Source organism: Charadrius vociferus, unplaced genomic scaffold, assembly GCF_000708025.1.
Source record: "Charadrius vociferus isolate BGI_N301 unplaced genomic scaffold, ASM70802v2 scaffold88, whole genome shotgun sequence".
In the NCBI taxonomy this organism is placed as follows: Eukaryota; Metazoa; Chordata; class Aves; order Charadriiformes; family Charadriidae; genus Charadrius; species Charadrius vociferus.
The window spans coordinates 2,438,786-2,462,605 of NW_009649619.1; the positions used below are offsets into that span (position 1 = coordinate 2,438,786).

The 23,820-nt window shown below is 39.8% G+C and overlaps 1 protein-coding gene across 2 annotated transcripts in view; it reads left to right on the forward strand.

Annotated features, from left to right (window-relative positions):
- AFAP1 (actin filament associated protein 1) overlaps nucleotides 1–23,820 on the forward strand; it is a 64,683-nt gene that overhangs the window by 17,521 nt on the left and 23,342 nt on the right. For both annotated transcript variants that reach the window (XM_009890526.1, XM_009890527.1), the window contains exons 3-7: nucleotides 369–477; nucleotides 4,366–4,577; nucleotides 7,623–7,802; nucleotides 17,143–17,235; nucleotides 18,908–18,992. In XM_009890526.1, coding sequence (XP_009888828.1) covers nucleotides 369–477; nucleotides 4,366–4,577; nucleotides 7,623–7,802; nucleotides 17,143–17,235; nucleotides 18,908–18,992 — 679 coding nt within the window. The remainder of the gene's footprint in view (nucleotides 1–368; nucleotides 478–4,365; nucleotides 4,578–7,622; nucleotides 7,803–17,142; nucleotides 17,236–18,907; nucleotides 18,993–23,820) is intronic.

The following is a 23,820-nucleotide window of genomic DNA, read 5'->3' on the forward strand; positions in this document are numbered from 1 at the left end:
TTCTAAACTGTTCAACCAAACTGTTGTTCGCTGCTGTAATACAAATTATTTTAGATGTAAAATACTAATTGATAAGCCTTAACACTGTAAAACGGTCTATGCACAGAAATCTCTCTCCTATGTAGACCCTTTGAGTTTCTAGTTCTTAAATAGAGAACTGTATCTTTTCAACATTTTTACCACTTCATGCTGTTGTAGAAAGGACTTCTTTCAATGAAGTTATCTTGCTTTTGCCATCCTTAACAATGGCAAACAGGATGATACTGTGTTTATATCCCCAAAGGACTCCGTTGGAGTACATGCGAGAGGGTTCTGCTGCCTTATCATGAGTCATGGATGTTCACTTTTTCTTTTTTTCCTTTTTTTAGCCACCAGATAATGGACCTCCACCATTACCAACATCTTCCCTTCCTGAAGGCTATTATGAAGAGGCAGTGCCTCTTAGTCCTGGAAAGGCTCCCGAGTACATCACTTCCAGTGAGTAATATATATCCAGACCAGTTTCTGAGCAACTAGTAATTCCGGTGTCCTTCAGCTTTTTTAGTATTCAGCACCTACATCTCTTATTAGTGCTGTGTTGACATGTCGTAAGTGTGGCTTTGATCACTGGGGGACAGTTCTGCTTGTCCTCACTGGCCATGCATTGGTTTGGTTTGCAGAACTGTTTTGGTGTGCACAAACCAAGCTCGTTTTGCAGGAAGCTAAAGCTGGAGCTCAAGTTAGGTGCACATAAACATGTTTCAGCTGGTACTGGAAACAGAGGGTCCAAATCAGCCCCTGGTCTTTTGGACAGATTTTAACCACGAACATGGTGGGGGCATTGGACCAGGAATCCAGAGTTAAGTATCATCCAGAGTAAACCCCTCTAAACCGGTGATACTGTAAATGTAGAGGTCTCAGAAACTGGTGCTGATCTGCAGATCTGCAGGTATGCCTCTGTTGCACTGAATTGCTTGCTGAAGTAGACAAATAGAAAGAAAAAAGGAATTATTGAAAAGATGTGATTTGCAGCATTTCTGATGAGACGTGGATAGGGATAAATCACTCATATTGGCTCTCACAAGCTGTGTTTGATACACATAACAGTGTTTTTGTGACTACTCCTTTAGTGCAAAAGGCAGAGGGCTGCCTCCTAACTGACCACCAGAACGTCCTTCTGTGACACACAAATGCTCTTTCACACATCCAAATACTTATGCAAAGACCGGTGCACTTCAGTGGAACTGCGCTGGGAGCACACTGGTGAACCAATGAAATGACTGCTGTGAGCATTTACGCAGGGTCAGTCAACAGGACATCATGTGCCAAAAAGTTGCAAAGATTTTCCTTTTTGCTGCTTTCTTTATTGGCTGGGTTAATTTATTACTTGTGACTGATTTATCACTAATTATTATTTTCTATGGCTCGAAGATTAAAGGCATATCTTCCCCGATTTTATAGCCGTTGTATTATTTGAACCAGAACAAATGAATTAAATGATATCTCTGTTCGTAAAACACATCATAGTCACCTTAGAATACTTGTACACTACACACACTGGATTTAGTGGAAGTTTTGCTTGAGTGGAGATATATTACTAATAGCACGTCGAATTTAAAAGCAACTGTATTAGTGATGAAGACCTGAATACTTTTAACACAAATTAAAAGAGATGATAAGGAGTTCAGGACATGAGAAAAGATAGCAAAATCACAGCAAGTAAGATGATAAGTTACAGTAACAGATATTTAAATGTCTGGATATAGATACTTTAATTACAGAATTATTAATGGACTTGTATGGCTGATATCCTAAATATTTTCATGGATTTGAATGGTTAAGTACACTGCACAAACTGAGGTTATCTTAATTTACCTCAAAAATTCAAGGTAAGAAAGAGTTTCATATACTGTAAAGCAAATGAAGGAATGTACAGTCTTAGCAGAGCAGCAAAATCACTCCTCTCTTCATTTCCTCCCTTGAAATGCTGCAGGGTGGTCCTCCTACACCCTGTAATCCGGTGAACTGCTGATTTGTGTTTTGTCATTAAACAAGAGCCATGCTCAGGCAGAAAAATATTAATAGAACAAATATTAATAGCACTGCTAAAGGACCGCCTGGGGAAAAAAAAAGACAAAATATGAAACTGATTTCTTATTGTACTTAACCATTCAAATGGTTAAGAGTGTGTTGACTTGAACATGTACACGAGAGGTTTTCAGATCTTACTTGTAGTTTATTGTCAAGCCTCTTTCATTACCCATTGTGATGAGACAGTAAGAGATGACAGGATTTAGTCACTAGTAGCCTTTCCACAACTTACCTTTACACAGTTTGCTTCCTCAATTTAGCATTTTTTAATAGGAAGTTTACTGCTTCTCAAATTCAGTTCACAGTGAATATTAGTTGGAAGTAATACTGCTTCCAAACCCTTTGAAATTACATGTATGCTCTGGATTTCTCTGCGTAACTTTCTGAATGTCTGCTAAAGCTGTTATGTATGGGTAGTAGACTGCCTATGATATTTATGTTAAATAGTTACTTTACAATGTGATTAGAAGCTAGTTTGTGCCCAGAGCCTGAAAGCATCGGTTTGGACTTGATACAGCAGTTTGGAGAAACAAAGAATAAAAGCGGGATGTGGCAAAGAGCAGCAAAGGTTTCAGCCCAGATGATATGGGTCCTCCAGGGTGGTCACCTTTCCTGGTGTGAGTCACACAGCAAACTCTGGCCAAGAGTTCCACAACCCAAGGCGAAGAGAAACATGGGGAGTAGTTAATGGACAGGATATGGCAAGAGGTCCCCAGAGTTCCCATTAGACTGTGTGAGGATGGGAGTCCGGAAATGTCAGCCTCAGAAGCTCCTGTTGGCTTTCGTCCTCCTGCAAACAGATTTGGATGAACCTGCATGTACTGTGCCAGCAGAGTCCCTCTGCTGATCACACAACTTATTGCTAACATGAAATCTGGACTTGGACTGCTTGTGAGCCACATGCAAAATTTCAATCTCTGCTTTGAAGTCTCGATCAGCACTTCCTTCAATTAATTTAACCATCTGAGGCTTTTACCACTTGCCTGTATGGAGCTGCCCCAAACCAAACGCTCCATAGCAGAAGTGACCAGAAAATGGCAATTAAATTAAATTTTTAAAAAAGTTTTAAGAGCTTTTCATTTCACTTTGGAATGAAGATAAGCTATTTTGTACACTTCTGTGAAAACACAAATAGTATCAGAATATCTAGTCTTGATTCAGAGATGTGAGGTCTGGGTGTATCCCATTCTGACTTTGCACGTAGGGAGGAACTGATTTAGAATGAGCTTTCCAGCAATCCACTCTATTGTCCTTTTCCCAAGTGTCCCAGATCTCCTTCCTACATCCCAACTGTGTCCCAAATACCTAGCCAAAGCAAATGAGAGATTTTTCTTGCACCTGGCCTAAAATGTATCAAAGTCTACTTGAAATGTTTGGATGAAATTTCATCTATTGAAAATATTCCAATCAAGTCTCCTCCATGGGACTGTGTGCCAGTGGATAACAAACATGCCTTCAGGTGTTATTATCTGAGGAGCTTTATTTATATGTCTACCTAAACAAATAAGCATGGATGGTGGAAGAAAGGGTTCTGTGATAATGGCAAATTAGTTTTGTATTTTAGGGGACTGCTAGATCTGATTGCATTGTTGTAAATGACAGGCCTGAACAAAGATTGTTTAATTAAAAAGGAATCTTGCCATTAACCACCAAACTTAGAGCAGGATTAAACTGTTAAGGCTAACATAACAACACATTTTTTGCAGAATGCCTTTAACTCCAGCAAAAGCCATAGTTCAAGGAACAGCATTGTCTATTCAAAGTTAATTGTATCAGTGCACATGTTGTATTTGAGAATTGTTATGATATAACATACAATGTTATGATAGGTAGATAGTGCCCCATAATTTACTCTTGTGGCCTTTGTCATATTCAGTTTTTGTTTCTTAGTATGTTGTACTAATACTGACATTTCTGTGCCTACATTTTTCATTACGCAGTTGGGCAAGATGAAGATGTTTCTCTGCAAAAGAATTACAAAACATGAACGTATCTGCTAAGTAATATTTTGAAGATCAAAAAAAACCTACCTAAAATTCTATTTATTCCCAGCTCATTCTTTCAATTAAAATTCCCAAGGTATCAGTGTGGGTCGTCTATAAAATTTCATAATGGAACGGGATCTCTTACTCTATTAACTTAATGTAGTGATATTACTGAGCACTGAAACAGTAATCTGTTCATGGCTGGCTTTCAAAACCTTTGCTTAAAATGAACCCTGTTGAGATTTTCAGTTATTTCCGTACACTTCATTGCTAAGTGTTTTAACTTGACGCTTTTATGCTTTTCTTAAAGATTATGACTCGGATGCTATGAGCAGCTCTTACGAATCCTACGATGAAGAGGAGGAGGATGGAAAGGGGAAGAAAATGAGACATCAGTGGCCTTCTGAGGAGGCCTCTATGGATCTGGTGAAGGATGCCAAAATCTGTGCCTTCCTCCTTAGAAAGAAACGATTTGGGCAATGGACCAAACTACTGTGTGTTATCAAAGAAAACAAACTACTGGTAATTTTTGTTTTTATCTAGCTATATTTTCTTTGCACCTTTTAGATGAAGTATTTATTTTTACAGGAATCTGGGTTTTGGAATATGTTCTGCAAACAGTGGCCAAGTCTACAGTAACCTTACGAAAGAGTTTGGTCATGAATTACCCAAGAAGCAGAGAACCACTGAAAGGATAAGTGTATCATTTAGCCACTTAGAACTTTGATTTTTATTGCACTTAAACTTAAATGCAGGCAGTTCCTTGATATTGGAAAGAAACCCTGGCCTATTAGCTTCTAACATATTTCATTTGGAAAAAAAATTGCTGAAACTGTAAATCCAATCTTTCATTCCCTGCGGACCAAAAATCTCATAGGGAGCTTTGTGTATGAACTGTTGGATCAGACTGCTGGAGAGAAAAGTCCCTTGTTAGACGCAGAATTCACTTGGCAGCATATGCCGTGGTAATGTATACACTTTAAACTAAACCTTTGCCATCTGTTCTGGGGTAATTACAGATGCAGTATTCACATGATGCACAGCTGCATTATAGAAAGCAAAGAAAGAAGTGGGTATGTTTGTTCCTTAAGCATATCTGTTATGGTTCTTTCTGATTGGAGATACCAGTAAAAGATTCCAGAAGTTAGTAAATTATCTGCTCGTAGATGTCTCTCTGTTTTCTGAAAAGAGAGCCTAATTGAGGGAAACACTAATTTCTGTGTCATTGTAAGCGAACTAATGCTTACAGTAATAAATAAGTTGGGGTCTTAGGCACTCCCAGTCTTCCTGTCTGGTGCTTCCAACAGTTGTAACTAAGTATGTAACTAATAATTACTGCAATATCCCAAATGTTAAAAGCTGATTAACAGGTGAGAGAACATTTTCTGTAGAACCTCATTATTTGACACTCTTACAAAATAGCTCGGATGTATTCGCTCTCCAAGTACATTTATGCTTGTGGCAGTATAGGAAATAACAGGAGCTGAAATCGAGGTATCTGGGTAAGAGGTTTCCAAAAATACAGTTGGAATTAGTTTGCCAGTTCTCAGTGGTTACTGAGGATTTAATTTTTCTGTCCTCCTCTATTTTAGTGTCGAAAAGAATGTTGATTCCGATTTCGTTTGTATTATATTTTTATAATGCCATTATGCTTAGTCCACATTTTTGTCACCGTATACCAGGATCATATTAAATTTCAGGACCATCTGATAACAGCTTGAAGAAAAGAAAGAAAGAGGGGAAAAAACAGATTTTCTCTGAAGTCACACAATATTTCTTCTACAATTAGGTTTGTTGTTCTGTATAGAAATATGTTATTTTTTCTATTTTCATTTCCTTTAGCCACATGTGTGGTCTGAAAAGCACTTTTTTTTTCCTCTTATAGGGATTGTCTTTCAGTAATTCTGTAATAGGGATTAAGAAAATAAAAATCACAATAGGAGTCTAACGACCAAGTTACACAAGATTGGTTTATTGTTTGAAGGAGGACTTAGACATTTAACTTATGAGATATACAAGTAAAACAAATATATGTCCTTAGGGATTATTAATTGCTTGTGCTATAAATGCAGCTGTCATCATAAAACCAAAATATTTTAATTAGAATTAGACATTAGAAATACCTTCTGGTAGGGAATAATTTTTCACTTAAAGTCCTTTAATATATATACACACACACTCTCTTCAGTTTTAGTAATGTATAATTATAAATAAAATATTTAAATTAATATAAAGGGAATTATATGCTGTTTATTGCTTCTTAAAGTGACTAATGTTGTATGTTTTCAAGATTTCATAGCTTGAAACCTTATTTTTTTTTTAATATTACAAACTTAAAATCTGTGACCAAGCTAGAGAAACTTTGAGTTAATGGGGTTTGGAGAGGGAAGGAGGATTATGAGTGATTTGCAGTGGCTGGTTTAGAGTGGCTGTATTTGCTCAGCCTACGTTGTAGTGTTTATAACATACTTTTAACAGCTACTGTCTTCCTGACAGTTGCATCATGATATGAATACTGCTGCAGGCATGCAAAAGTTCATGTGATTTTCTCTGTTCACATTTATACTCAACTATTCTATGTATGTGTATACTAGTTAGTCTTTATTATCAGATACCTTTTTAGCCTTTCTGCTTTTTTGTATGAGTAAAAGCCCAATTTACATAAGTGTATAAAATAACTGGACAATCAAATACACAATTAAACATTGTTTTGTAGTCTGGCACTCTATGATGGCTTGATGAACCTCAACTATACCGATGAGTTAGAAGACAGGAGCAGGGACTAGATCTATAGGACAAGCTATGTAACGTGAAGCCCTTGATCTTTAGATCACCAATTTAAACCTAGAGCAGGTCATCAGTGATCCACAGTGAAATGGCTGTTCATTGACAGCACTAACTATTAGGGGAAGAAACATCAGGTAAGTCATATAGTTTTATCCAGGAGCTGACAGAGTAAACTAAAGTGGAGATTTATGCGGTTTTGTGCAGTGACTGATTAAACTGAATTAGCTAAAAAAGTTACCGTCCTGCAACTTTGCCACCTTTCCACAGTGTGAGAATTTTTGTACTTATCTCAAGAAAAAGAACAGCTGAGTAGGGCGTGTGCCAGTGCCTTTGTAGCTGCAGCGTGTAGGCACTGGTGTGGGTTTGCCTTGATACGCTGGGCTGTTGCTGCAGGGCAGGGTAAGCATCAAGGCTTTAAAGTCTGTACAAGTTTATTCTGCTGCTACATGTGAGCACATATCCTAAATCATCCTCTTCCTACCTGATCAAGGTCAAGGTTGAGTCATAAGGATAACTCAGAGAAGCTTAATGCTCTCCATATGTTGTACCTGTCCTGCAATAAAAGATGACTATTAATGTCAGCCTGGAAGTTATTTTGCTTTACAGAGGGGATGAGGAGGAGAAATACAAAGTTGGTGTTGGCTGAACTCTGTGGTATGTGGTAAAGGAGTGCACAGAAAATATTGAAATTAAAAAATAGCATTTCTATATAATAATAACTTTCCCACAAGGTTCAGAAAGATGACATCTAACTTTTGAACTTTCCGTACATTTATTTAGTGTTACAAAAGTTCCAAGGACCAGCAGCCCCAGATGGAGCTGCTCCTGAATGACTGCAGTATCACGTACATTCCCAAAGACAGCAAAAAGAAGAAGCACGAGCTGAAAATCTCGCACCAAGGAGCAGATGCCCTTGTCCTGGCAGTACAGAGCAAAGAGCAGGCAGAGCAGTGGCTAAAGGTAAGGGGGGATTTCTGACCAGGAACTTCTCCACCCACAAAGTGTGGGTGCCTGCTCGGTTGCTGTTAAAAACTGAGGTATAGACAGTAACATTGAGGCAAATCCAGACCGCTTAAATCCCGTCTAATTTGGGACCTCAGAAATACAGACTTAATGTTCAGGCCTTAAAGCAACTCCTTGGGCAGCCAGCAGCTCCGTACTACACAGCTGCTGCTGCTGCGTATGGTTTTCACTGCTAATTGCACAATTGCCTGGCACCGAGAGGCGAGGTGGTGAATTCTCTCCCATTTTCATCTCCAGCTCATTTTCCAGAAAGCTTTGGTGGTCAGGGCACACTGGTAGCAAGCTGAAGGTTCAAATTCCCTAAGGTGGGAGACGGCTGGCACCCAGATTGCTTTTTGGAGTGATATAGATGCATAACTGCCATAGGCTACCATGCAAAAATTGGACATACCAACCTCACAACCATCTTTTTTTAAAAAGAGGGATCTCTGAGGAGATACCTGTTCAAATTGCTGTGGATGGAGAAAAACCCTTCACCTTCCTGAAGTCAATTCAAGTTTGCTAATCCTGGTTTAACAGGGTATCATCTGTTATGGTTTGTTCTGGGAATGCAGACTTCTGAGAAATGGGATTTTGTCATCTTCCACTCCTTTCTGTTTGGTGTCTGCAAATGTGGAAAATCCCAATGCAAGAGCTGCAGTTTTAGATCCTGGCCAGATTACTAGTATTTATGTTGGACTTTGCCAGTCTCAAATGTGGAGGTCAGTGAAGTAGTGTGGGAAACTATCGCTGCAGTTTCAGTAGCGTGTTTAAAGACCTTGAAATTCAGCCTTTTAAATTCATGTAAAAGTCTGAATGCATAAGACTCATCAGGCATTCTCCATGCTGCGCTCTGATCTAACCTTATATGGTACTTATTTTTCTAAGAATAAATTCTATTTTCCAAATACAATCAAATTAAACACATAGGAATTTCCTGATGGCAGATATTTTTTCTGCAGAAGAGGGGGACGTAAAATACAGCTTAAGAGGTATGAGTTCTGCTATGGGCTAATTTACTAAATGGAAAATTAATCTGTAATTTCCTATTTTGCAATATTTGATTATACCTTTTGGGGGGTGCGGTTTCTGTGCGTGTGTGTTTGGGTTTGACTGCAAGTTTGACTCTTAGCTTAGAAAATGCACTCTTTGCTGTCTTTTTAATAGAAAATAATCACAGGCATGTATTTGTTAGGCTTCCTCTAACATCAGTATCTTGTTTTTACATTTTAAAATCTGGCACCATCCAAGTCTCCTACTAATTCACCTAAAGGTTCAAAAACACTGATTGGAATGAAAAGAAATTCATAAGTTGTATTCTTTTCCAAGGGAATTCCGCTGTAATTAGATCATAGTAACTGCACCATTATTTCCTGTGTTCTTCTAAACTTGGGTTTAGTAATGCTGGATTCATTTGCATTTATCAGACTTTCTTTCATAAAAAATGTTTTGTTTTGTTTTGTTTTTTTAAATTGTACATAAAGCATTCTCCACACAGGCAGACAGAGCTGTGCTAGATTTTTCCATATCCCAGATTCCTGCTACTTTAAAAAAAAAAAAATAATAATTTTTTTTACAGTTGCATGTTAACAAAGCTGTTTGTGCCGAGGGTGAATGGCCGGACAGTGTGTTATCTGCAAAGCATTTGGAGGCAGACTTACAGCACTTTATTTAGTTCCCTCATGCTGCAAAGCTCTCTATTAATAAAAATTCTTTCAAGTACATGGCAACGCTACTGTATGCTCAACTTCCAAGTCCTCAGCGTGGCTGCAGCACTCTCTGTTCTGTGTAGTACAAATTGCCTATCCAACAGCTAACCAAAAATGGTCTGTGCAGCTCTTGCAACAGCTCCAAGGCTTTCAAGAAGAAGTATAGCTTTTTGAGAAAAAAAAAACCAAAAACCATTGGGTTTTGTATTTTTAAAAATGCAGCAAGATTTAAGGGGGTTTTTATTATTATAAAAATAATTATTTTTTTCCCATTCAAGCCTTACTTAAAATGAGCTTCTGAAAATCACGTGTGGCCTTGTTGAGAAGTTCCTATGCTGAGAAGGAGATCACTGCTTTGTCTTGGGAGAAATGGTTTGAGCTTTCCCTGCCTGTCACTCAGAGACGGGGTCGTCCCCAGCTCTGTCACCCATGTATGATTTCTGTGGATAATAAAATGGGTAGATTCAGAGATTGACAATGAGAAAGGTCTCTGCAGCCACATTTTAAAATCATAACAGGCCTTCTCTGTCAAAGATACTGTACCAATACGTGCCAGTGGAGCCAGGTTATCACTCAGGAACGCATTCTCATGAATTCATATGTAAGTGTAAGTGTCAAATTAAAGCTTTACTGTTGAGCTTGAAAAGCTCAGAATGGCTTTGCAGGCCGGATTTTCCCATGAAAACTGAACCAGATTTTTTTTTTTTTTAAACTCATATGTAACCGGTAGAAAATACATTTACTTAAGCAAATAATTTTAAAATATCTTTTGGAAGACAAGTGCGAAATAAATGCAGAATATTTTAGCCCTTTTTTGTAAAGATGACACCAAAAAAGCCAGCTGATAAACCTAGTGCAAATTAAAGTCTAGACTGGAAACCACAAAGGGAGTTTCAGGTTTACCAGCTAACAAATGCTTGATGAAAAAAGATAGCTGATGTCACCAAAGAGCCTGTCAAGCTTTCAGAGCGAGGAGCGTAACTAGTATAAATTCAGGCTAGAGCTGAGATCATAGTAGTAATATGGTGTGCAACATAAAGTGGTGGAATTTTCCAGACTTGAGTCCTAAAACGTTCCCACAAAAATGTACATGAAAAAATGTGTGCAGTTACACACTCAGACCCAAACATGAGCTTTTTCCATGCGCGCCTGAGTATATGTGCATCTGTGTGCGTTTTTGTGCATTTGTGGTCAAGCAAGGTCTTAAATCTCCCTGTTTGTCTCAGCATGTCCAACGGACTGGTTGAAACTGCATTTATTTGTCGGTGTCCCTGGAAAACGCTACATTAAAAATAAAAGGACTACTAAGAACATGACATTACAAGAAGATGCTTGTTTAGTGGCTTCATTCATATAGATGAATGTGTTCTGTGTGCAGGACCTTCAGCCTCGCCCACAGAAAACTGCTCTTAGTATTAAAAATACATGGATGCCAAAGAAATTAAGTTCTGAAGTAGCTTCTTGTAGAAGACCGGTAGAAGAAGGAAATGGTCATTGTGTTTGGTCCCAAGGCTCTCTCTTTCTCTTAGCATTGCCTATTGCAAAATGTATTTCTGATTTATCATGCATGAGAGGCAATCCATCATATTGGAGTACTGCCCTTGATTTTCATTTTTCCCTAGCGTTAGGTACCCTTTGTTAACTTTTCTTCATTTTACGGTGTTCAGTCGTTTTGCAGCAATCTCTTCAGTTGAGGCTCTGTAATTGAGCAGTGAATCTTTCAGGCATAAGTAGACATTTCTGCATCTATCATTTTGACAATGCTCAGTCAGTTCTGAACTTGTCGTGATAAGAGGGATTTTTTGCCCTGAAGAGAGAAGAAAATTAAGACTGTATCCAGCCATTGAAAGACCCTGCAACACTCCTTGTAGGGCTGTTAATCTGGTTGTCTTACCCCTTTCCCATCTCTGATAACCACATGTTGTCTCGTAAAAGTCTTCGAAAACATCTTTTTTTTTTCACTGCCCTGAGCTTAGTGAGGGGAGTCAAGTAACTTCTGGGCTCCAGTCTTAATGTGGAGTGAGTTTTACTGAGGAATAAACTACTGACAGAGCTCTTCTTTTACCAATTTAAATCACCACAAAAGTGAGCTTGTAACTGTAAACATTATGTGGCTGGTTTTACTTTCTATGGGAATTTCCAGCTAGAGATCTCAAAACACTTCAAACATTACTTTCTTGGCTTCAGTAATGTTCCCCAAAGAGGTTATTATCTCCATTTTGTAGCTGAGTCGAGGCAAGTGCTGAATGATCGTGCCTTAAAACTGACTGGAAAAAGTGGGTTTGGGGATGTATACTCAGTACAAGTGATTTCCATATAGTGTTTGTTAGTTTATAAGTAACTTCAGGAACATACTGTGTCCCTTAGGCAGTCGGGCTGGGTTCTCTCTCCACTGCACACCATCACCAGCAGTGAAGGCTTTGCAAACTCAATTAAACCTCCTAGGACTTACTTGTCTCAAAGAGGTGGTTTTAGATACCTTTGTAGAAATCACAGCAAGGTCAGTATGTTTGCATAAGAAGTATTTGGGGCATGATCTGGAGACGCGGCAGACCGAGCTGCATGTGAGGGCTTTGACCGGCCTGCAGGACTGCTGCCAGAGTGCTTTGACAGAGCTGGAGTACCCCATCCTGGCTGTGAACCAGGGTGTGTTTGTGGGATCCGCACCATGGAAAACAATACATTACATAAAAAAAGCAGATGCATATGTAAATTTAAAAAAATCCATTGGTGAGTACAGAACCACAAACATCCTATTTGTTTTTTTTTTTTTTCTCAGAGGTAAGTTTTCTTTAAGTTCCTGGCTAAAATCACAAATGCAAGCTGTAGCAGATCTCAGAGCAGAACCCAGGAGGGCTGAGGCTTGATCCCCTGTTTTCACCACAAGATAGTATTCCTCCTCTATCCTACTCGCAGCTTTGGATGGAAAATTATTTAAATCATACCTAGCTCAGATTTACAGCCTGAAGTGCGGCCTGCATCTCTGCATCACCTGGGCTGAGGATGCGTCTCCCCTTGTACATCTACTCTTGCAGCAGCAATGCCTCCAGCCGCCCTCCCCGGCCACCCAGCGCCTCCTCCCCTGGGCTCTGCCTGAGCCAGTGGCCATATATGGCAATAGACTTCATGGTAATAACGCAGGAGAAAGGATACAGGAATTGTCTTGGTTGAATATGTCAGAGAAGTATTTTTAAGGGGATACGCAGGCACTAAAGATAGGCTTGCTGGCCTCTGCTCTGATAGAATTTCATCCCCGCTTTGTACAGACAAACAGCAATTAGGCAGAAAGGTGAATCTTTTCAGGCTAGGGGATGCTTGAGAATGAAGTTTTCCAGTACAGAAGGTAAAGGGGGGGTTCTTTTGGGGACTTAAAGCATAGGCTATGATGTGAGTAATTTCTGCTTTTCCTCTGATTTATCTAGGTAAACTCCGTGGGGCATTTGTCTGCAAAATGCTAGGAGAATTTTGGTCCTCTCTTAAAGAGGAGGAGACGGATGCTAGTGTGTGTAGTTTGTAAGGGTCCAAAAGAAAGAAAATGAGAATTTAGTCATGCCAAAATGACAAAAAGTCCTGGGAAGTCTGTACTCCTCCAGCACCGAAAAAGGAGTGTTTCAGGAACGAGAAATACCAAGTTACATCTGGATACAAACCCTTTTCCCTCTGCTGTGTTGTGCATAAGCAGATTTCAGCTTTACCATTTTCCTATGTTCAGGGTGAAGCAGCAGAGACAAGAGGCAGAGGATTCGGCCATTTCTAGCAATGCTCGTACTTGCGAAACACGTGGGTAGATTGGGACGGGGGGTGGGTTGGCTGGATGGATTTCTAGCCTGGTTACATACAGAAGTGAAGCAAATGTGCAGTCAGGCCGTCAGCTTTCTCCCTAATCACTTTTGAAGTTGATCATGTTAAAAGTCTGAGCTTCTCCAGTGAGTTCCACAAAAACACGAGACGAGAAGAGATGCTGTAATCACATCCCTGTGGTGAGCACAGCCTGTGGCTTGAACTGATCCCACGGTATCCACCAGGAGAGAGGTCTGCAAACTCCTCAAATGCAGGAAGACTCAGTCTTATTCCTTGTCAGGTCCCAAAGGGGTCACCTACAAGGAACCAGCTACAAATTTAGTACTTTTACTCAGAGTTTGTTGGGTTTCTGTGTGGCAGGGTCTGGCTGGCAAGCAGCTGGCTTTCTGCTTTTCCTGCATAGCCTGTGCTTTTTATCTGACGCCTGGATCTTTGAAGGTAGCTGGAAAAATCTAATTTGATTCTTCTGACTTTGCATGTAGGGTAAGTATTTTGCCTCCAGTCATGGTGTGTCATTTAAAATATGAAGGTTTTATAGTAAATGTTAGTGCTTGTGTAGTAAGATAGTTTCAAAGAGAGAAGTATTCCAGACACACCACGTGGCAGAAATTCCACTGACTTCACCCGTCACTGTCAATGGCTTGGGGCAGGGAATCTTTCCAGCTTTGTACCTGCAACTATTTCCCTTCTGTTCCTCATGTCACTGCAGTCAGCGCGATACACTGGTGTATATCCTGATCCAGCTGGGGATTCAAGACCTTTCAATAACATAAATAAGGAATAATAATAAAGTTCAGGCTGCACAAGGTTTTTCCAGGTCTACATTTGAAAGAGCCAGTTCTGAAGTCTACTAATTGTAACATTGTAATGATAATTGTGGTATTTAAAATTCTTGCAATGGAATAACAGAAGATTATTTTAAATGTATTTAGTTTTGAGGCTATCCAAAGAAATGAAAGGTCTTCAGTTTTCTGATTGCATTTCTTATATCTTTTAAATATTTGAATACATAGTCTGTTCATGATGTCAGTTTGATTTTCCTGGCAGATCACCCTGAGTGTGTGTATATGTAATGTACAAAGGCATATGTGGTGAGAAAAAGAGAATGATTTCCTTTTTCTAATGTGTGGGAAAACTTAAACTATTAATGGAGTATGTGCCATTATAAAGTATTCTCAGTACAGCCTTCCAGATTATGCCATTTTATTAAAAATAACACATTTGGGGATTTGCTTTATTTGCTTTCTAGTTTTGGAGCCACTGAGTTACATTTATTCATATTTTTGCACATTTCATTGCAATGGATAAAAGTTTGCTGACCTCCTTTCCTCACTCTCACTCACAATGATTTTTAATGAAAATAATGATCTTTTGTTTTCATATGACTCCAGGAGACTGCATAGAAAAAACTGACAAAAATGCCGAGTCTTGTGATTGAAATTATGCAAGTTGGCAACACTGGTGGAATGTTTTATCCTTAAAATTTTAAGTTAAAGCTATAAGCATGTGAAAACCACATTTATAATGGCAGCTGTCTGCAAACGTAATTATAGAGAGAGCATCCAGGCAACCATTATATATTAAAAGCATTTCATCCTGGTGAGCTGTAGAAGCATCAGTTTTATGCCGTGCGTTGAACACAATTATATTGCACATAGAAGGTGATGAGCAAGTCTTTGCCAGTGAACCCTTTGAACCCAAATGAAGTGTTCGATCCTTGAATATGCATTTACTTCAGATGTTGCTGTGAACTTCCATTTGATAGTGTGTAATTTTTTGAATCAAAATTTAATTACAACCCAATTAAACACTTTAGCTTCTCCTTAAGTATGTGAGGTATGATAAGAACCGGATTTACTTGAGTGCATGACTTTGCACATACTATTCAGTTAGTGCTGCCAAATCATTTCCCTCTGTTCTGTCTGTAACTCCCATTACTATCTGCCTTTGCCAAAATTAACTAACTGTGTGGTGTGAGCAGATGCTGAAAACATGAGCCATTGAATTAGGGTCATACAGGAGACAGAAATGAATGTTCCCAGAAACTGCACGGTCACATTTCTCTAAGAAGAAAACAGCAGTGTATTTACACCATACTGAGGAACAGGAATTGAAAATAAAACAACACACATAAAAAAAAAAAAAAATCTTAAGATTTTGGGGCATTTAGGGCTACGTTTAACTCCGAGGTGCAAATGCTCTGCAACAGATATATCTAAATTTTCTGTTAAAGGACACCAAGTGCCATGAAATACTGTGCTTACGTTTCTAGGACAAGATATAGAGAAGTTCAGGCAGTCAAGAAAGGATGCCGAAGTGTTTTAAGATAGTAGCTCAGAAATAAGTGCAGGTTCATTTCCCTGCTTTGCTTAGATTTTTTTATGTGACACTGAATGAGTGGTTTAATTTTTCTTTTGTTCCTGAGTTCTCCATCTGTAAAATGGGGCTGGTGCTCTTTCTTTCTTTATGGCATATCCTGCCTGTAATTTATGATGTGCTTATGAGTTGTAGCAATAGGGTCTTTTTAAGCCCATAAACGTTTGATTTGTTTAGCTTCACCCTTAAAGGGAACTTCAATGCTGTGAAAGGACTGTTTGGTGCCATCTTTAGCTCTTCAGTGTTTTCCACATCAAAATGGCTCAGTTCAAAACTAAAAAGATGTTTGCTGGTTTGCTTTTCCTCTCTTTTTAAGAAATTTGGATTTTGACAGTTAGCTAATTGCTGTTTTCCCTGGAACTGGGAGTTCTCAGGACAGATCCTTCTCTCCGCCAGCCAGGCTTGCTGCAAACAGTGTGAAGGGAGGAGCTGGATATGTAAACACGTGCACGTACATGCAAAGGGGGAGGTTTGCATGTCTAGCGGCAATGCTTCCAGCAGAGTAGGGTGCCTTCCTTTCTTAGCGTGCTCGGCTCTGCTGTCCTTGCGTGGCTGCGTGGCTGTAATCAGCGGTGTGGAGCTCAGCACCCCCTCGGCATGAATCTCGATGGAGAGTCAGGACCCGTTCTCATCAGCACGAGCAATTTCAGACTCATAATGGGTTGATGATAACCTCACAGGAGATAAAAAACTTAATTATGCCTATAGGGAATCATCAAATGTCTTTACTCGTGGTATATTTTTTTAGTTTAAGGTTTTGAAGCTCTTCAGATTCTGTCAAAATCTCCGTGAATTTGGTTCTGGATTTTTCTTTAACTTTTTAAAAGCATACTTAATGTCATTCCCATTTCCGAGAACACATTTACAATTACTTTGACCTATACCTTTATGTCAATGTGCAAGTATAATACAAAAATACCACAAAATACCACTGTGCAGGATTAACTGTAAGTCGATCAGCACTTCATTAGTTCTCCAATAGCAAAGAAAAAAAGCAGCTGCGTGGTGTATTATGCAAAACTCTTGTCCTTTGACATGCGGGACCTTGGATCTAATCCCAATTTTTCGTCATCATAATGAAATTAATTTGGTGGTGTCAGCTGAGTTCATATTGCAAAACTAGCACATGGAAATCAGCAATGCTGTTGGTTTCTTTACTCAGGAGAGCCTTGGAGCTTAGCTTGTCTAGAAACCGAAACCTTCCACCTCTAGACATCATGTCTCCTCCAGGTCATGCACAAAATGACTTGGGGAGGCAGCGTGGTGAAGTTGGTGTCATGGCAGCCTGCCTGACACCTGCCAGCTTAGTAAACATCTGTGGGATTCTCCTTCCCATTTCCCTTCATGTTCATAGGTAATTTCTCTGATTTGTATTTTATGAATAATTGATAAGTTTTGCCTTGTCTCCTAAGGTTATAAAAGATGTGTGCAGCAACTGTACGGGAGCGGTAGACTCGGATGGGCCATTGTCTAGTTCTCCAGTGCACAAGACAGAGCTGGAAAAGGTAAAGTTATCAAAATGGTTGATGCAAAATTCCTTGTGATTACTCATTTTAGACACATTGCTAGGCACTGCATGGTTTAGGGGATGTTCAGGCTACAAAGCTGAAATTTAATTTAGGTTCTGGATTTCATGTATTAACTTTTTCATGTTAGACCATTTTCTGAGGCACTCTTCAATAACTTGGGCTGACTGGTGCTACTGGTTTAGACTATTAGCCCCTGTGTCGTTTTTGTCTGTTTGGATATGTGCACACATCCTACAGAATTAAGACTTCTGCCACATCTATTCATTTGGTCACAAACAACCAGCAGACTGGCTTGTACCCATTAGCAGCTTCTCTTTAGCCGTTTAGGGTGCAGACTAAGCAGGTCTGATATGTATGCTGTGATGCAGAGACACTCTCCATTGAGTGCAAAGAGCAAGCAGGGATGTGACCCTCAGGGAAGAATAGCCGAAGATTATACAAAAATTTTAAGAGAAAGTCTTTTGTTTTTGAGAAATTAGTTCATGAAGAGCTCCCTGGGCATGCTGAGGTCACTGTTTTGGCAGACCCTTTCAAGCATTCATGCCTCAAGACAGAAACTTGGCTGTTGTTGTCTCTACTGCCTTGACTCAGCAGGATATGAGAAGAAGAATTAGGAAGGAGAACAGCCCCGCAGTGAACGATCAGTGCGTTACCCGCACCGATTGACACCCCTGCTCAGTCAAGGCACCCATGTGAGCAGACCCATCTGTAGACCCTGCTTAAAAGTCCTGCTGACAAAGGTTTTGTCACCAAATTCCTGATGGCAAATTCTACCCCCCTTGGTGGAAGGATGCTACAGTCAGTGGTGTTACATTGCATTGCACCTGGGATAGTAAGAGCAAAGAATCTTCCATGACAGCTCAGACCTCCTGATTTCACAGGGCAAAAGCTGTTGTGTTTGCATGCTTGCACGCACCTGCAGAGTACTAAAAAAGTAACTGGAAGTGTCATAAAAGAGTTATTTTCTAAAATGCATGCCATGAAGAAGGGTAGAAAAACTTCTCGTTTGCTTCTTTTTGGGATAATCTGTACATCTTCTTCATGGCTTCACTACTTATGAGTAATGTGGTTAACAAAACTGTACCAGCATAAGCTCTTTCCCACATCATCCTATATCTCATAAGCAACCATTGCGGAATAATCAGTGCTAAAAATTTATTTCAAAAGCCTCTTTTTTGCAGATATTGAATATACTGAAGCACCATTTAGGAGTGCACTATTTTCTGATTAGTTGTAATTGTAAATGTATGTGAAGCTTTTTAAAGAGAGAATTTTGAAGTTATTCATATCTGATCCATGTAGTTGTTCATTGCCTATCAGATTAATAAACAGCAATATTTAGAGTCTAGAAATTAATTAAAAATATATTGTGTAATAAGAGGTATTGAATTACGATTATTTCACTGTTTGGACTGTACTTTCAAATATAGACCTATTTTTTGGTTTCTGTGCTCCGCTAAAGCCTATATGGCAATGTAAAAAAACCTTCTAAAACTGAATTTTTTACTGTCTTCTATTTGTCTTCCAAGTGGATGAGAGCTTGAAATGTGTTATATTTCACAGTAAGCATACTTTTAAATTGACTCATGACACTTCTTTTGGCAGTGGTGCCAACATTGTATGTCAGCTAATCTCTTTGTCCCTGCAGAAGCTGTCATCTGAGAGGCCAAGCTCAGATGGGGAGGGTGCTGTGGAAAATGGCATCACTACAGCATGCAATGGAAAAGAACAAGGTATGTCTGGGATGCAGAGATGCTTGGTGTAAATATGTGCATATAGGGAGCGATACGTAGTGAAGTACCTGGCTTTTATCTTTTAAAAATAGGCAGTAAAGGTTTTTTTAATATTTTTATTAGGTTTAAATTTAACTTGAAAGGTGAATTATGTCAAGAGTGAGTCCTTAAAATTTTGCAGTATTAGAAGGCATTTGATGTTGTCATTGTGCAAGTAAAATCAATATAATTAGTAAAAAGAAACAGAATATAGAAATTTTGACTTAGCCTTTTGTGTGTTCAGGAGTACAGTTTTTCAGAGCTTGAGCGACCACTATAGGCAACTAACAGTTGCTTTTTTTAACTGTAGGTGTATAGTGGCAACATAAATTGTGGGTGTATAGCTTCTAAGCAAAAAAGCTATCATTGAATAGAAGGAAAGAATCATGTATTTTATATATATGTACGTATACACATCTATACATAGTTTATATATATGTGTGTATACACAGATACAAATATATATAAACTATTATGTATCATTATTTACATACTAAAATTTATATAATCATAGTGTGTATATATATATACACATCACATATATAATTAGTGTGGTGAGCAGGACTAGGGAAGTGATCATCCCCCTGTACTCGGCACTGGTGAGGCCCCACCATGAGTACTGTGTTCAGTTTTGGGCCCCTCAGTACAAAAAGGACATTGAGGTGTGGGAGCGTGTCCAGAGAAGGGCTACAAAGCTGGTGAGGGGTCTGGAGGACAAGCCCTGTGAGGCACCACTGAGGGAACTGGGGTTGTTTAGCCTGGAGAAGAGGAGGCTGAGGGGAGACCTTATCACTCCCTACAACCACCTGAAAAGAGGTTGTAGAGAGGTGGGGGCTGACCTCTTCTCCCTGGTGACAAGTGATAGGACGAGAGGAAATGGGTTCAAGTTATGTCCGGGGAGGTTTAGATTGGATATTACGAAACATTTTTTCACTGAAAGGGTTATTAGACATTGCAATAGGCTGCCCAGGGAGGGGGTGGATTCGCCATTCCTGGAGGCGTTTAAAAAAAGGATAGATGTGGTACTTGGGGACATGGTTTAGAGGTGGTTTTGTCAGGGTAGGTTGATGGTTGGACTTGATGATCTTAAAGGTCCCTTTCAACCTCAGCAATTCTATGATTCTATGTAATATCAGTGGATTTGTGAGTATATATGTATATAACCTTACATATGCGACTTTGGAGCCATGTACGTTTTATAGTCCTTATAATCTAACAAAGGCACATCCCAAACCCAGAGGGAATTTTGTCTGAGTTATATCTAAAAAACTCAGCCCCTCTGCTCTCTTCCCCACCCTCCTCTCTGCTTCACAAAGCAGAAGAAATTCTGTGACTTTGTTGACTTGCCATATAGCAATGGTATCGTTTAGATAAGACATTTTTCTGCAGCTGTCAAGCTGAAGGGTAATGTGAGCTGCAGTGAGCACAATGTCAATACTGGTCTTGGTGCCAGCGCTGTCTCGCCTTTTGACTCATTTCCTTTATCTTCTCCCGGGGTCGTTTTCCAACATTTCCTGACTATATGGATCTCTGACATACCCAACGGTATGGCACAATGTCAGGTTTTGTGGTTTCTAGAAGTTGTGGTACATAGTTAGATTTCACTCTATGAAACCTTTTACTAAGCTTTCAAAAAACACTCTACTGTTTTAGCCTGTGAAACCTGCTGAGAAACATCTTTGACCCAAAAGCTCTGTTGTCCGTGATGTCCAAAAGTGCCTAGTGGTTCAGGTGCCCTACGGGAGACATGCTGATGGAGCATGTTCTGCTGGAAAACCCGCCCAGCTAAGATGTCTCAAGGAGGGTAATTAAAAATACCAGTTGCTTTTGAAAATTACCTTCAATATGTAGTAATAAAAATAATAGGCATTAATGACCACAAGGAGATTAAAATATCCCTGGCATCATTTTAAGTGGTTCTGGATGAAGTTAGTTACACTATTTTTTTAAACAATGGATAGGAAATGCTTAAGGCAGTATGTGGGAAGGGAGACTCCGGAAAGCAGTCATCTTCAGCCGTCACCCATCGGCCAGCCCTGCTCTTAACCAGCTGCTGGTTTTGCTGTGGGGAAGGAAATGAGAAGAAAAGACTTTTGTGACTGGCAGTCAGGCAACAAGCATGTTCTTTAGATTCAAAACGATTGAGTCATGAAGGCCTTATTTCTGCTGCCCCTCAGTTCTGCAGAATAAAACAGCAGTGTGAAGGGAAGATAGAACAGGAAAACAAAAAAACCCCCACTGGAATGGTCTTATCCACTGTCTGTTCGTGCTGCTGAGAATGGTTCCTTTGGGCTTCTGTCTCAGAGAGATGAGTTTTTCTCAGTCTCTGGCTATTTTCAATGCTTTTCATCTGCTTCCCACTAAACAGCCACAGTGCTGCCTTTGGGTCTTCCCTCAGGCAGGGGGTGACATAAGCAGATGGGACAGGTGGCCTTCCTCCCTTGAATGTGGGAGCTTGTTCCATGTTTAGAGAGCACAATATAAGTTGTGAACACCCCTCCCTTAGGAAAAGAGAATTAGACCTTTGCTTGCACACGTGCATCGCTGTATTGGAGTTTGCTGGTGAACAGCAATCCGTGCCTGAAGAGCTGCCTTTTCCCCTCAGCACCACGTGCAGCAGGTGACAGATTTGTACAGTCTTGGCTACAGATGCAATTTCTAAATAATGTTCCATGATTGCTAACAATTAAGCTAAATGTGATAAACTATCCCATTGTGAGTCCCAGACTGCTTCTCTATTTCTGTGCATTTTTCTTCCCAGTTCATCAATTCATATAGTCATTTTTCCTGTGAACATTTAGTTCTTTTTTTTTTCTCCGTTTACACAAGTCCATAACTACTAAATGTTCCCCGTTGCAAAGGGAATTGATATGTCAGGGATGAAGTTACAGCAGCTCCATCAGTAACTATCCTAAATGTATTTTTCACCAAAATCATTTATCAGGGCAAGTTGATGGATAATGTTGCTGCTCTGTCTCTCTGCAGAGAGACTTCTCTGTTGATGGAATCCAAACTAGGCTGAATGCCATTTCTGAAAGTTCGTTTGTTCTGTTTTGCAACTAAAGAGTCTTCTTTTCTGATTCTATTTACCCTTAGAAACTTTTTTTTTTTTTTCAATTTTTCAACAAGTTTGTTAGGATTTTAGTCAGGTAGGCTCTTTTAAAAATTATAACCATGGTCCTCGCCATGTTACTTTTCAGCAGTTCAACATGTCTCAGTGCACAGAGCTGTAACATTACTAGTATCATATTAAGTTAAAGGAAGCACAGACTGGATGTTAGCAAAATACCACTTTTCAGCAGAGCTTTTTCTTTCAAGCCTGCGTGATCACAAAAAGTGCCAATTTCTAAGCGGTGAATGCTTATACTGATCCCACTAATTGAATTGTTAGTATTTAATTTATAAGTTTTGTCTTTCTAAAAGGCCCATTGTGGTAAGATACCTTAACATAATTGTATGTGGCAGGAGCATTTTTGCTAGGCAAGCATAGGCTGTCTGTGTTGTATACTTAGTTGTTGAAGTATTTTGAGGTAAATGTTTAGGAACAATGAAGGATCATCTGGCTGGATTTTGATTCTTGTGTATGAGCTAAATTCATATGCAGATAGCTCAGTCATACTGATAAATTAGATGATGACTGGTGTGGAAAGAGACTTTCAGCTTGATTATAGCTGGCTACACTTGAAGTCTTACGGAAATGAGCCAGTGTCTCCTGAGGTAGTAGGAACCAACAAGGAAACACCAGGGAAATACTTCAAAGGATTTAAGGGGTGCTCCTCTAAGAGGGTGACACGGCCAACAGCCCAGCTGAGGTGCCTCTACACCAATGCACGCAGCATGGGCAACAAACAAGACGAGCTGGAAACCATTGTGCAGCAGAAAAATTACGATATAGTCACCATCATGGAAACATGGTGGGATGACTTGCACAACTGCAGTGCTGCAATGGATAGCTATAAACTCTTCAGAATGGATAGGCAAGGAAGTAGAAGTGATGGGGTAGTCTGTATGTTAGGGAGTGTTTTGTCTAGAGCTTTATGGTGGTGATGAGAGGGTTGAGTGTTTATGGGTAAGAATCAGGAGAAAGGCCAACAAGGTGGTTATCATGGTGGGAGCCTGTTAAAGACTGCCCAACCAGAATCAAGAGGGAAATGAAATGTTCTATAAGCAGCTGGAAGAAGTCTCAGAGTTGCTAGCCCTTGTTCTCATGGCGACTTCAACTTACCGTGTGTCTGCTGGAAATGCAATATAGCAGAGAGGAAACAGTGTAGGAGGTTCTTGGAGTGTGTGGAAGATAGCTTCCTGACACAACTGGTGAGTGAGCCAACTAGGCAAGGTGTTCCGCTGGACCTGTTGTTTGTGAACAGAGAAGGACTTGTGGGTGATGTGACGGTTGGAGGCCATCTTGGGTGTAGCGATGACAAAATGATAAGAGTTTTTGATTCTTGGAGAAGTAAGGAGGGGGGTCAGTGGAACTGCTACCTTGGGCTTCTGGAGGGCAGACTTTGTCCTGTATAAGAGACTGGTTGACAGACTTACTTGGGAGGTGGTCCTGAAGGGCAAAGGGGTCCACAAAAGCTGGACATTCTTTAAGAAAGAAATCTTAAAGTCACAGGAGCAGGCCATCCCTATGTGCTGAAAGACGAGCCATCGAGGAAGAAGACCAGCCTGGCTGAACAAGGAGCTTTGGCTGGATCTCAGGGGAAAAAAGAGATCTTACAACCATAGGAAGAAGGGGCAGGTGGCTCAGGAGGACTACAAGGAGGTAGTGAGGTTATGCAGGGAGAAA